The sequence below is a fragment of the Triturus cristatus genome, chromosome 7 (assembly GCF_964204655.1).
Source record: "Triturus cristatus chromosome 7, aTriCri1.1, whole genome shotgun sequence".
Classification (NCBI taxonomy): Eukaryota; Metazoa; Chordata; class Amphibia; order Caudata; family Salamandridae; genus Triturus; species Triturus cristatus.
Genome location: NC_140590.1, coordinates 571,750,325 through 571,763,009, shown reverse-complemented (window position 1 = coordinate 571,763,009; position 12,685 = coordinate 571,750,325). Strand labels below are relative to the sequence as shown.

Below are 12,685 nucleotides of genomic sequence, written 5' to 3'. Positions count from 1 at the left end.
ACCAACCAAACTACAGGCGTTGGCTGACGGTCTTAATTGGGTGGATGCGTGGCGGCGGCTTCATGGGAACACACGGGCGTATACCTACCTCTCTGCCGTTCATGGGTCATTTTCTCGGCTAGATGAAATTTTCCTTTCAGGGGCCGGGGTGGAGGCGGATATCCTCCCACGTGGTTCATCGGATCATTCCCCGGTCTCGCTTCGTATGCGGCTCGGGGGGGTCAGTGGGCAATTTCGCTGGTGCCTTTCGGGTTGGCATCTTCAGCAGGAAGACTACTGTGCCTGCATGACGGAGGCTCTGGATCTTTACTGGGCTCGGAATGTGGGCTCAGTGTCAGGAGTTGATATCTTATGGGAAGCTTGGAAACCTACGCTGCGTGGGGTTGACATCTCATATAGTGTGGTGGCCCGCCGAGCGCGTGATGCGGGATTGGTCCGGGCGGAGGGCGAGATTAGGGAACTTGAGAGTCGAAGCCGAGGGGAGTCAGGTGGTACCGCACGAGGAGCCGGGTTTATCAGTGGGGCGACAAATCGGGCACAATGCTTTATAGGCTGTGTCAGGGGCAGCATCAATCACAGACCCACCCGGGGATCACAGATGGAGAGGGGCGCGTGTTAACAGACCCCCGCGCCTTGGCGGAAAGCTTTGCAGCCTATTATGCGGAGTTGTACGGATCACGGAAGACCATACCCGGGGGGCTTGTAGATCGGTTCCTCGATGATCTTCCCTCTAGAGCCCTTTCGGATGAGGCGCGTGCAGACTTGGACCGACCGCTGACGGTGGATGAGTTGGGGACGGCATTGGGGAGCTTGTCCCTAGGGAAGGTACCGGGCCCGAACGGGTTCCCGAGTGAGTTCTTCAGAAAATACTTTATGCAACTGGGGCCCCATTATCATGCGGTGGTGGAGGATGCCTGTGAGCGGGGGGTTTTGCCGGCCGACTGGCGGCATGCAGAGATTGTCGTATTCCATAAGCCGGGCCGTCCTCCTGAACAATATGCCTCCTATCGGCCGATTTCCCTTCTTAATGTGGAGGCGAAGATTCTTGCCAAGGCCCTGGCCAATAGGCTCTTGCCATATATCCATACCCTGGTCCACCCGGACCAAGCCGGGTTTATGCCACATAGGGCAACGCGTCACAATATCCGGCGTGCACATGTGGCGATTGCTGCGGTCCAGCGGCGAGAGGCTCGGGCAGCTCTCCTTTTGGCCGACATAGATAGAGCTTTTGACTCTCTTAGTTGGCGCTATCTCTTTGCCTTGCTGCAACGTCTAAACCTGGGGCCACGCTTCTTATCCTATTTAACGCTTCTGTATGCGGATCTTACGGCCTCGGTTCGGGTGGCAGGGGTGACCTCGGCAAGATTCCCGGTACACCGGGGGACACGACAGGGCTGTACCTTGTCGCCTTACCTATTTGCCTTAGCCATGGAACCGCTGGCCTCCTGGGTTCGTATGGATGCGCAATACACAGGGTTTGAGTGGGAACATGGCCTCTCGGATCGCATTGCCCTATATGCCGATGACGTGTTGTTCTTCCTTTCGGATCTAGATAAAACGGGACCGCGGCTGCTCCGCATAATGCAGGTCTTTGGGGAGACGTCGGGATTATACATGAACCCGAGGAAATCCACCCTTTGGGTACTGGGCGGTCGGGACGTACAGGGTGAGTGGACGGCGTCATTACGTCTTGCGGCCGGGGGCTGCAATATCTGGGGGTCTTCCTGACCTATGTGCCGACGATCGCCTGGGAGCGCAACGTGGTGCCGGTATGGGAGAAAGTATGTCGAGATGTTAAGCTCTGGGCGCGTATGCCTCTCACTATCTGTGGCCGCTCTGCCATCTTTAAGATGGTGGCACTGCCTCGACTTCTTTATCAGCTCCAAAACCACCCATATGAGATTTCTCCCAGTTGGTTTCGGAAGGTTAATGCGGTGCTGAGCCAATTTCTGTGGGAGGGGGGCCTGGCCAGGGTATCGCTGCGGGTTTGCTTTCTGCCGGTATATGATGGGGGACTGGCTACCTCTGATCTCTTATCCTATTATTACGCCTCCCATTTATTGGTCCTAAACGAATGGTGGTATGGCGATAGGGGGGACCTGGCGTATGCGCTGGAGAGGCGTCTCATGGACCCACATACGGTACATACCCTACTTTACGCGACTGCATTGCGAGAGGCACTGCCACCGGTCACTCAGGTGGTGTTTCGGGTTTGGCGTCGGGCTTTATGTCATATTGGCTGGTGGGGTAGGCTTACCCGAGAGACCCCGTTGTGGCAGAACGGGCTGCTCCCTCGGTTGGTGACCCTCTCTGGATTTAGGGGCTGGGACAGGATTGGTATCGCCACGTTGGGATCGGTGGTTAAGGGCTGTGTGATTAAATCCTTTGGGGACCTACAGCATGAGTATCAAATGCCACAGACGCAGTTCTTTAAATACCTCCAGCTGCGCCACGCCCTCGCCCCTAGACTGGAGGGTATGCACTTCATCCCTGAATTCAGTCCCCTTGAGGCTAAGGTGTTTATGGGGGATCTCCAAGAAAAGAAAGTCTCTAAAATCTATGTCTATGGTGATTCATAGTGCTCCGTCCCTGCAGGGTCTGCGTGAGCGGTGGGAGACGGATGTGGGGCCGTTGGACGAGACGGATTGGAGGGAGGCCCTGGCCTCCCCCCGTGAGGCTAGTATAGCGATCCGACTGCGTCTCGTCCAATTTCGGTATCCACACAGGACATATTACACACGGCAGCGGCTGTGGCGGGCGGGCCTTATAGCCTCCCCGGACTGCCTTAGGTGTGGGCGAGAGGTGGGGTCTTTGGTGCACACGGTCTGGCACTGCCCTGCGGTGCACCGGTTTTGGGGGGGAGTGTTAGGGTGCCTTTCGGAGGTGTTGGGCTGGGATCTTCCAGTAGACCCCAAATTGGTGTTGCTCCATATTATGGCCGATATTGGGGGTAATATCTATAAGCGTCACTTGCTGATTCTGGGCCTAACGACAGCCAAGCGGGATCTCACCCGGGCATGGAAGGCCCCGGCGGCTCCCTCTCTTAATGTTTGGAAACGAGGTTTAGATTTCAATATGGGCCTCGAGTAGCCGATCTTTAAGGCGCGTGGGTGTCCTCGGAAACACTTCAAGATCTGGAGGCGGTGGGCTGATTATAGGGGCATTTTCCTTGAACCGGTCCCTAAAGATGGAGACTTGGGGCCTATTTGAGTGTCAGGTGTGGCGCTGAGTACTAATTGTATAGAGATAATGCTGGTGGACTCTGGCGGTGGTGCGGTCGGGGGAGCGGGTGTTGGGAGTTGGGAAGGGAGGGGGTTTTCTTGCCAGATGATGTATGAATAGCTCTCCAATGTTCCTTGTTATGAAAAAATATCAAGAGCTGTCGCTATTTACTATGTGGCAGATCCCCTGGTTCTACAGGGGCCTGCAGTCCTTGCCTTCTTGATTTATAAAAGTGTTGTTAAAAAAAAAGGGAGGTCAAATATATTTCCCGGTGGCATGTTGCCCGTGCTTTTGGGGAGGGTGGACGACCCGGGTGGCACTTAGCTAGGAAAATCAAAGATCACATGACCCAACAGGTTATTTCTAAAATAACAGATACCTCCAGACAAGACCATTACACCACCTCAGAGATCCTGGAACAATTTAAGCTCACATACGATGCATTATACACTACACAAGGGGAGACGGACGCTGATGACTTGCATGCCCATATCTCTGACAGCCATAGCCTGATTAACGGACAGACAGCGGGAGTACCTCGGTCATCCGATCAAGGAAGAGGAGGTCCGCGCAGTTAATAAATCCCTCCCGAGCAATAAAGCTCCGGGCTCCAATGGCTTCCCTTGCGAATTTTATAAGGAGTACGCAGAGGAGATAACGCCTCACATATTAGAAATGTACGCTGAAGTCTTTGACTCTGACATACTGCCGCCCACCATGCGGGAAGCTCTGATCATCACGCTTCAAGAAAAAGATAAGCCCTCACATAGCTGCGACTCATACCGGCCGCTTTCACTTATCAACACCGACGCCAAGATAGATCTTGGCTAAACTGTTGGCCACCAGGCTACAACTGTTGATGCAAAATCTGGTCCTCCCGGATCAATCTGGTTTTATTCCCACTCGCACAACCTGCGTGCTCTTTTTGCTACTTTTCACATACTGGCACTGAGTCTGCCGGAGGAGGCTGTTATGCTCGATGCTACCAAAGCATTCGACTCTATTGAGTGGAGTTATTTGTTCGGCATTCTCCATCGTATAGGCTTCCCTCCAATATTTGTGCAGTGGATAACATTACTGTACACTAACCACATAGCGCGTGTTCGTGTAGAGGGCTGCACATCAGACCCAATCCGCATTACCAGGGGCACGAGGCAGGGTTGTCCCCTGTCACCTCTTCTATTCGCTCTGTCTCTTGAACCTCTGGCCTGCATCATTCGTCAGCGGCATTGGGCCGCAGCGCTTCAATTTGCCCACCGACCAGTCAGTATTTCCATGTACGCGGATGACATGTTGCTATTTCTACGAGAACCCCGCACTTTCAAGGCACCAGTGCTGCAGGAATACATCCGCTTTGGTCTGTTTTCAGTGCTGCAGATAAACTGGTCCAAGATGGTGGTAGTACCACTTACGGAGTGCACTATGCCTCACGACCTGGAATATCCACTTGAGTGGTCTTTGGACCCCGTGAAATATCTGGGGGAATGGGTACATAGAGACCCCGACATGGTGATACGTGCAAACTACGGCCCGCGTATGCCAAATTGGAGCAACAGGTAGATAGATGGGTGCGTATTCCATTGTCCCTGGCTGATCGCATTGCGCTAATTAAAATGGTAATATTACCACAATTCTTGTAGCTTTTTAGTAACATACCAATCCCGCTCACTCAACACTTCTTTAGTACTATGCGCACACTACTCCTTTGGCTGGTCTGGGGGGGTAGGCAGGTCCGGGTGTCATGGAAAATGCTTATCATGGACTACAAGCATGGGGCTTTAGCGTACTTGACCTATATCTATATTATCTCTGTGTTCAAGCACAATATGCCCACTACTGGTTTGGCGCGCATTAATTCATCCCACACGTAGCGATAGAGGACGGCGACGTCCATCCTGTCCCTTTAAGTTCCATACTAACACACGCTAAGAGGGAGACCCCCGCACAGAAATTAACATAATTGACACCACTATAAAAGCCTGGCATTCACTAGGCCGCCTGGCCGGTAAGCTACCACTGTACTCCCCTCTCTTACCTATTGCATTTCACACAGATCTATCGGTGACACATGAGACGGGGGCAATGCACACCTTCCGTCAAGTAGGTATAGTTACAATGCAGGACCTCTTTCCGGAGGGCTCCTTCTTGACGGCTGACGACCTCAACTATATACAGAACAAAACACTATTATTTATATTCCTTTTTCACAGACTGAAGAAAGCACTGCAAACGCTCTACCACACCGTCCCCACAGAACCCGCGACCCTCAATACTCTCCAAGTTCTCCTTCTTAGCCCAACATGTCACCACCTTCTTACCAAACTATATGGCGCTGCCAGGGAGGGAAGACCGCAGCCCCCCAACCGTAGCTTGGAGGTATGGAATACTTATTTGGACCCACCGTTGTCACTGCCAGACCGGGAGCACTGCTGCCAGCTCACGGGAACCCTGACCTCGAACTGTAATCTTTGTATCATACATTACAAGTATCTACATCAAGTATACTATACTTCCAGTAGATTATGTAAATATGGGCTTCGTGATAACGACCTCTGTAAGCGGTGCGGTACACCTGACTCTGATTTCTGGCATTTATCGTGGGTATGCACCAGGGTGGCTCAATTCTGGGTGGGAGTGATCCGAATACAATCCACAATGGTTGGTGTGCAGTTACAATGCTCTCCACATATCTGTTTGCTTGGATTGGTGCCTACTGTGAAGGGGGCTGTGGGCAGATTGGTGAGGGTGGCTCTCCTGATGGCTAAGAGGAGGGTGGCAATGACCTGGGAGAGGGCAATGACCTGGGAGAGCACGGCAGCTCCAACGACTGCACAATGGCACCAGGACTTGGCGAGTTGTCGAGACCGACTCATTCTTTATGCAGAGGAGCTCCCCTCCTCATCTAGACCTGCTGATATATGGGAACCATTTCTACAATATTTACGATCTGTGTCAACAGACAAGCCCCCAAATACTGTTGCAAGCTAACTTTAAGATGTATGGACCAACAGCATGATAATATCCTATTCATTGTAGATACAATCACATGTCAATCTTTCATGGATTATGATTTTTGCCACGTGTTGTGAGATTGTTTTTATTGCTTTGTATATGACCGTTGCTGATGATATTGTGCATTGTACATGCTCATCTAAAATCTCAATAAAATTCTTTTTTTTTTTTTAAATAAAAAAAGATTCCGACACTGGCAGAGTGACTCTGACTTTGACCATGGCTGAAGTTGTGATTCATAAACCCAGTAAAGATCCAGCAGACTGTGCCACTTACCATCCCATCTCGTTATTAAATGTTGATCTCAAGATTTTCACAAGCCTCCTGGCTGCCCGGTTGGCGCCTCATATGCAAGGGTTGATTGATCCCGATCAGTCAGGATTTATCCCGGAGCGCAACTGCAGTGACGGGACCCGTCAGATGTGCCATTTACTGGATAAAACCCAATGTACTCAGACACCCACGGTGCTTCCCTCGATCGATGCCGAGAAGGCATTCGACTGGGTTCATTGGCCGTATTTCCAAAAGACATTATGGAAATTTTGGAGCAGGAGATCGCTTTTTGAAGTGGGTGGACTGCATTTATGCGGACCCGCAGGCACGGATTAGGGTGAATGGGCTCACATCCTGACCATTCAGAATTTGGAGAGATACGCAACAGGGGTGCCCGCTGTCGCTCCTGCACATAGAATAGATTCGTAAGGCTTTCTGCATTATATATGGAGCCGTTTGCTGAGAGTGTTCGCCAACACCCGAGGATATCAGGGATCAGAATGGGGGATAGGGAGCATAAGATTTCATTATATGCAGACGATGTGGTCCTATTTTTAACTCAACCAGCAATCTTATTAACTCCCTTAATGGAGGAACTGGGGCTTTTCAGTCTGGCATCAGGCTTCAAAGTCAACATCCATAAAACTCAGGCTCTAAGCTTGCCCCTTCCTTAAGCAGAACAACAGGCCCTAACATCACAGTTCCTGTTCAAGTGGGCGTCAGGCGGCGTCCAGTACTTGGGTTTGTAGTTGTTCCCCACCCTTGTCAAAACGTCACAAGTGAACTATTCTAGCCTACTGGCCGGGGTTAGGAGCGAACTCATGAACTGGAAGAGGTACACTTTGTCCTGGCTGGGCAGATAAGCTGTCGTTAAAATGACCACTCTCCTGTGGATACTGTACGTGATGCAGAGTCTGCTGCTTAGTCCGCCTCCCAACATGCTATCACAAATGCAACACCTCATTAGCTACTTTGTCTGGGGAGGTATGACGTATTTGAAACAGGAAGACGGTGGGTTGGGTGTCCCGTGTTTGGAACGTTACTTTCTAGCGGCACAACTTAGATACATGCTTGAATGGTGCAAACTGAAATCAGAGCAGCATTGGTGTTTTATAGACCGCTCGATAGTGGGTATGCACATCTGGAAGGCCCCGTGGCTCCCACGAAAGCATCGCCCCTGCGGAGTATATGTGTCACTGGTTTTGAGGGCCATCCTGGGGGTGTGGGACAGAGTACAGGTGCCATACGGACTATCAACTCCTGTGTTTCCTCTGACCCCATTTATAGGCAACCCCGAATTTCCACCGGCACACACAGGGAATAGCTTTCCTCATTGGCAAGAGGCCAACTGTAAACGCATTGGTGACCTCTTTGACGATAATGGGGTAATGGAGTTCACTAGCCTCACAGAAGGCTTCGGAATCCCCCAGAAGGCGTACTGGCAGTACCTGGCTCTTCGCCATTGGGTTACCCAGTCACAGATATGCCCCATGCCGGTCGCACATTAACAAAGTTCGAGAAATGGTACATTACTAGAACGTCTGACAAACGGCTGCTGTCAGAGATATACGCCTTTTTAAATACTCCCAGGCCGCCTCCAAAACACTGGAATCGGAAGAACAGAGGTCATCTTGTTTGGAAACCAAGCCCCTTCTGGTTCCCTTAGTGCTGGCCTTAGGAAATGGGAACCCTCCCAACCCCTGTCAGGAAAGTCCGTAACCTGGGAGTACTAGTTGATGTAAACTCACCTCTGGGACCCAGGCAAATGCGGTCACATCTGCCTCTTTTTTCATACTTAATACCTTAAAGAAGATTCTCCCTTACATCCCTGCAGAGTTACAGAAGACAGTAGTCACCTCTTTCGTTCTGTCAAGAATCGACTACTGTAATGACCTCTAAACAAACATGCAACTGCAACACAGGAACAAATTGCAAACCCTGAAAAATGCAGCCGCACATCTGTTGCTAGGACTTCCGAAAGTTTAAATCGGCTTCCATAGCATTAAGGAAGTTGCACTGGCCCTTCATAGAATTGGTCGAGATTACTTAAAAAGAAATTCAAATGGTATTCACCACCTAGGACACTACGCTCCTCTGCAACAAAAGATGCAGTGGTCTCAAAATTCAGACTCGCCTCCTAGGGTGGAAGATGTTTTGTGACTTGTGCATCCAAAACCTTAAACTCCTTACCCATACACATCAAATCAATAAATACTCTGCTCTCATTCAGGGAAGCTCTCAAAACATGGTTTTTCATGCCCCAATGAGCACTTCATATTAGGCTTCAGTTGAGCTAGTGCCAAGACACCTCCGGGTATATGCACACTTTAGAAATAAATATAACACAACATAACAATATCTGCAGCAGGTACTCAACTTAACTACTCATTTCCTCTGGACATATGTACTACTACAGTCTATTTGACTAACCTAGGTACTCCATTTGTATTATTGACACTCAAAGTAAGACAAGTTGAGCAGTTAAGCCTCACTCCTGACGCACTGCTTGAAACATTAAAAACAAACCACAAAACTGTACCCATTTTAACCCTTTCCCCACTCATGACGGAACCACTCCGTCATGAGCCACGGTCGCCGTGTGCTCATGACGGAGTGGTTCCGTCATGCTGCGGCCGTTGGCGGCCGCGCCGTCCACGCGGCGCTAATTCCCCGCCTGTGCGGGCGATTAGCGCAGTGGGCGGAGTCATGACGGAACCACTCCGTCATGAGCACAGCTCAACCGCGGCTCATGACGGAGTGGTTCCGTCATGAGCACCGCGCCAACGCGCTGCCCCCAAACCCCCCCCAGCGCTGCGGCAGAATTCCCGCCGCAGCGAAAGGGTTAAGAGACACCACTATTGATGTATCAGTAATGGGAAATACAATGTTACTTGACCCATCCTGATAACAAAATGATTTGGGACAGGGCTGGGCTTAATTTGTAAAAAGAAAATAAGTGCCGGTGCCCAAAGCTCTGCTCTGATGGTGCTATTAAAAATAGGTGTGCCGAATACTAAGGCTGAGTAGCATTCAATCAACCTCATGCCACTTTAACTCACTAACAGACAGTGCCGCCCTTTTATCTCGCTCTTGCAGGTCCCTGCTTTCTCATTTTGTGTCAGATTTTCCATCTTTCTCTTCCTCTTCCTTTACTGTTTGTATGTTTTTTAGGTTGAGCATTTGAGACCTCTCGTATATACTTTAGTATATACTTATATGTCTATGTACTTTGTGGGCTCTGGAGATCAGCCCTAGGACTTGTCTGCTCCTGTTCAGGGACTTTTTTTGTGTTCAACTGCCTCTATTTAACTGAAAACAAAATTAGAGATGCACCACTTTGCAACGATATTTAGAAAAGTCCTTTGAATAATAATTCACTAAGGATCCACACAGTCGTTGTACACTGGTCAAGTTATTCTTTTCCTTTATTTAGTTCTTTAAAACGCAAACAGCCATTGTGTTTCGTCCTAAAAACCAGGACTTCTTCAGGGATGTAGATTAAAACATATAAAAGCTACTTTAACAATACAATACAAACATTAGTTCAAATGTATTCAGCATTTGAAACAACATAAAAACATTTCATTTTGGTTACCCCTAGTAACAGGGGAGTGCTCTTTTGGAGATTTTGCACACAAGAATCTACTTCTGTATCTGAATAATTTGTACTGGTGAGTGTATTGGATTGGTGCCTGATTGGTTGCCCATTTGGTCCACTGTCCCTCTCTTTGTGCTTAGTGCCTCTATTTAACTGTATTGATAGATAACGACCAGCAGAGGTCAGTAAAATAACAGAATTGCCTTCTGAATTGCCTTCTCTTTTTTAAAAAATTTTCTGGCAACTGCCTCAATTTAACTTTCTTGATAGAAAACGACCAACAGAGGTCAGTAAAGTACCAGAATCACTTTAGCATTCACTAGATTTCAGTCCATAGAAATTGTCTTCCATGAACACCCGTAGACAATAATATTTTTTTCAAATCTTGTATTTTCAGTGATATGACCACCGAAGGCCCTGATTTTATATTAAAAACAGAGCTTTGGACTATACCATTTCCCACTGAAAGGCAATATTTCTCTCCATGTGTTCCCATACCAGGCGTGTCACGCAGTTTGGTGCTTATTTTCCCTCCATGTTAAAGAATAGTAGATGTTTTAGCACCCAGGCTAATGTGCTGCATAGCTATATACATAATAGGTCCCAAAGGCAAGAACGATTGCATTGCAAATGCTTGTCTCTCTCTTGCTCGCTTTCAATAGCTGATGGGGAAAAATACGTTCCAGTCCCCAAAAATAAGTGCCGGTGGGCCCCATGGGCAATCCATTGGCCCAAATTAAGCTATGGGACAGGGTCTATTAACTGTCTAGGTGAGTTAGCTCTTGGAGCCTGAAAACCACCAGAGTGCTTTGTGCCCATTTAATATGATGCCAAGGCTGCAGTAATACCTTCAAGGTCTTTGAAGGAGTGAATCAGTCATCCAGTGCAGCACTGCACCATGCCCTGACGCTCCTATGCTGCATAGCTTTCTCATCCCAATACTTGAAAGTGTGTGTGCTCTCAGATAGATGGTACCAAGAGGTGATGCCACCACGGGCACTGTGCTGGAAGAAACATCTCTCTTTTCCAGGTCCAAAAGCCACTTTGCAGCAACAAAGGCAGAGATGAGTCCACCTTGGTGCCGGTACTTTATTCAACAAGGAAGGGGTGCGAGGGGTGGGTGGGGAGAGAAAACGTCTGCGAATCCCAGTCATGAAGGGGCCTGAAATTATCTGATTGAAATTTCCTAGGCAAGAAACGCAAGCCTTGTGAAGGTTAGTAGCTGAGAAGAAAACACTAAAAGAGAGTTGGAAATAGCGTTCTAAAAATATCTAACCAAACCAGAGAAAAAGCAACAAAAAAGTGAGGAGTACAACAGAAGTTTTCACTTGCATACTGCCAATAAGTGGAAAAAAGAGAATTGCAGCTGGAACGATTGCCGATTCATGGGAAGGTACTGATGCCAGGTTTAAGAAGTGGAGCATTCACGCAATTACCATTATTAATTAAAATTACATCATGAAAAAAGCTTTCCGCTCCTGCTTAAGGCGCTGACAATTCCAAACCCATCAATGTAAAAGGGGACACACAGACAACATATTTAGTGAGAACATCAGGGAGAGTCAAGAAGGCAGGCCAGAGGGGATGAAAAAGGTCTGGCCTGAAAGAAAACAGGTCCATACATCTGTCATACGCCACAACATCCAGTCTGATAGCACCAACAACGAGACATTCAACCTGGCAGCATTGACATCCACATTCCCAACCTTAGAGTGCTCACGTCAAAATACCTAGTCAGGGAACAATCACACTCTACAATCTTCCTGGTAGCAATTACAACCAGATATTCATTCCTAAGCCCCCAGCCTCGGAGCACTGACACCATGTCTGGGACGAGAGCTTGCTAGCTAGAACAGGTACCCCTGCCAAGGTTTCTAAACTGAGATTTGAAGCCTTCTAAAATGATTTTGCAGCAGCTCTCTGGTACTTTCAAATGGTTTGGACATTCTATGCATGTGTTCAAAGAGCTTTATGTACGCAAGAGTATGAGGAGCCCTGCTGCCCTAACCATCTCTGGGAGGGGAGTGGATAACTCTTTGAGAACCCAGGAGCTGAAGCCTGTGGTGAGAGGATTTGCTGCAGGGAGCTGCACGAGTGGATAGCTCAATATAAGCAGAAATGCCCTCACCGGCTCTGTGAAGTTGAGTTCCTCCAGAATTGGTCGCAGTTCAAGCCGGCGTTGAAGGAGATAAATACTCTTATCCCATGAGGCATTGACACGAGATCTCTTTGCAGGATAAACAGAACCTGTAAAATAACCCCAAAGTAAACATTATTTATTGTGAACAAATTCTCCTTAACCCTATGCTCCATACTTCACCCACTGTACTGCTGGACAACGATAAACTCAGTTTACTGGTAAATCGGAGTATACTTTAAGCGCTTCATACTGCATGCTAGGCTGTGAATAACCCGGTAGTCCCCAACTCTATAACACATAATATGTACACCTACCACTGCAAACCGTATTACGTTACTGTAGGAAATCCTGTCCTTATTTTCTGGTAGATACTAAGGGCCTTTTGACTCTGCACACTGAGAAATCACCAACATGTTTTTCAGTGCAAGTGCTTCTGTTAT

At 48.6% G+C, this 12,685-nt stretch overlaps 1 protein-coding gene across 2 annotated transcripts in view; it reads right to left on the bottom strand.

The window, feature by feature from the left end:
- Positions 1-12,685, bottom strand: part of MYCBPAP (MYCBP associated protein) — an 835,305-nt gene that overhangs the window by 521,364 nt on the left and 301,256 nt on the right. For both annotated transcript variants that reach the window (XM_085617113.1, XM_085617114.1), the window contains exon 8: positions 12,234-12,352. In XM_085617113.1, the coding sequence (XP_085473239.1) occupies positions 12,234-12,352 (119 nt within the window). The remainder of the gene's footprint in view (positions 1-12,233; positions 12,353-12,685) is intronic.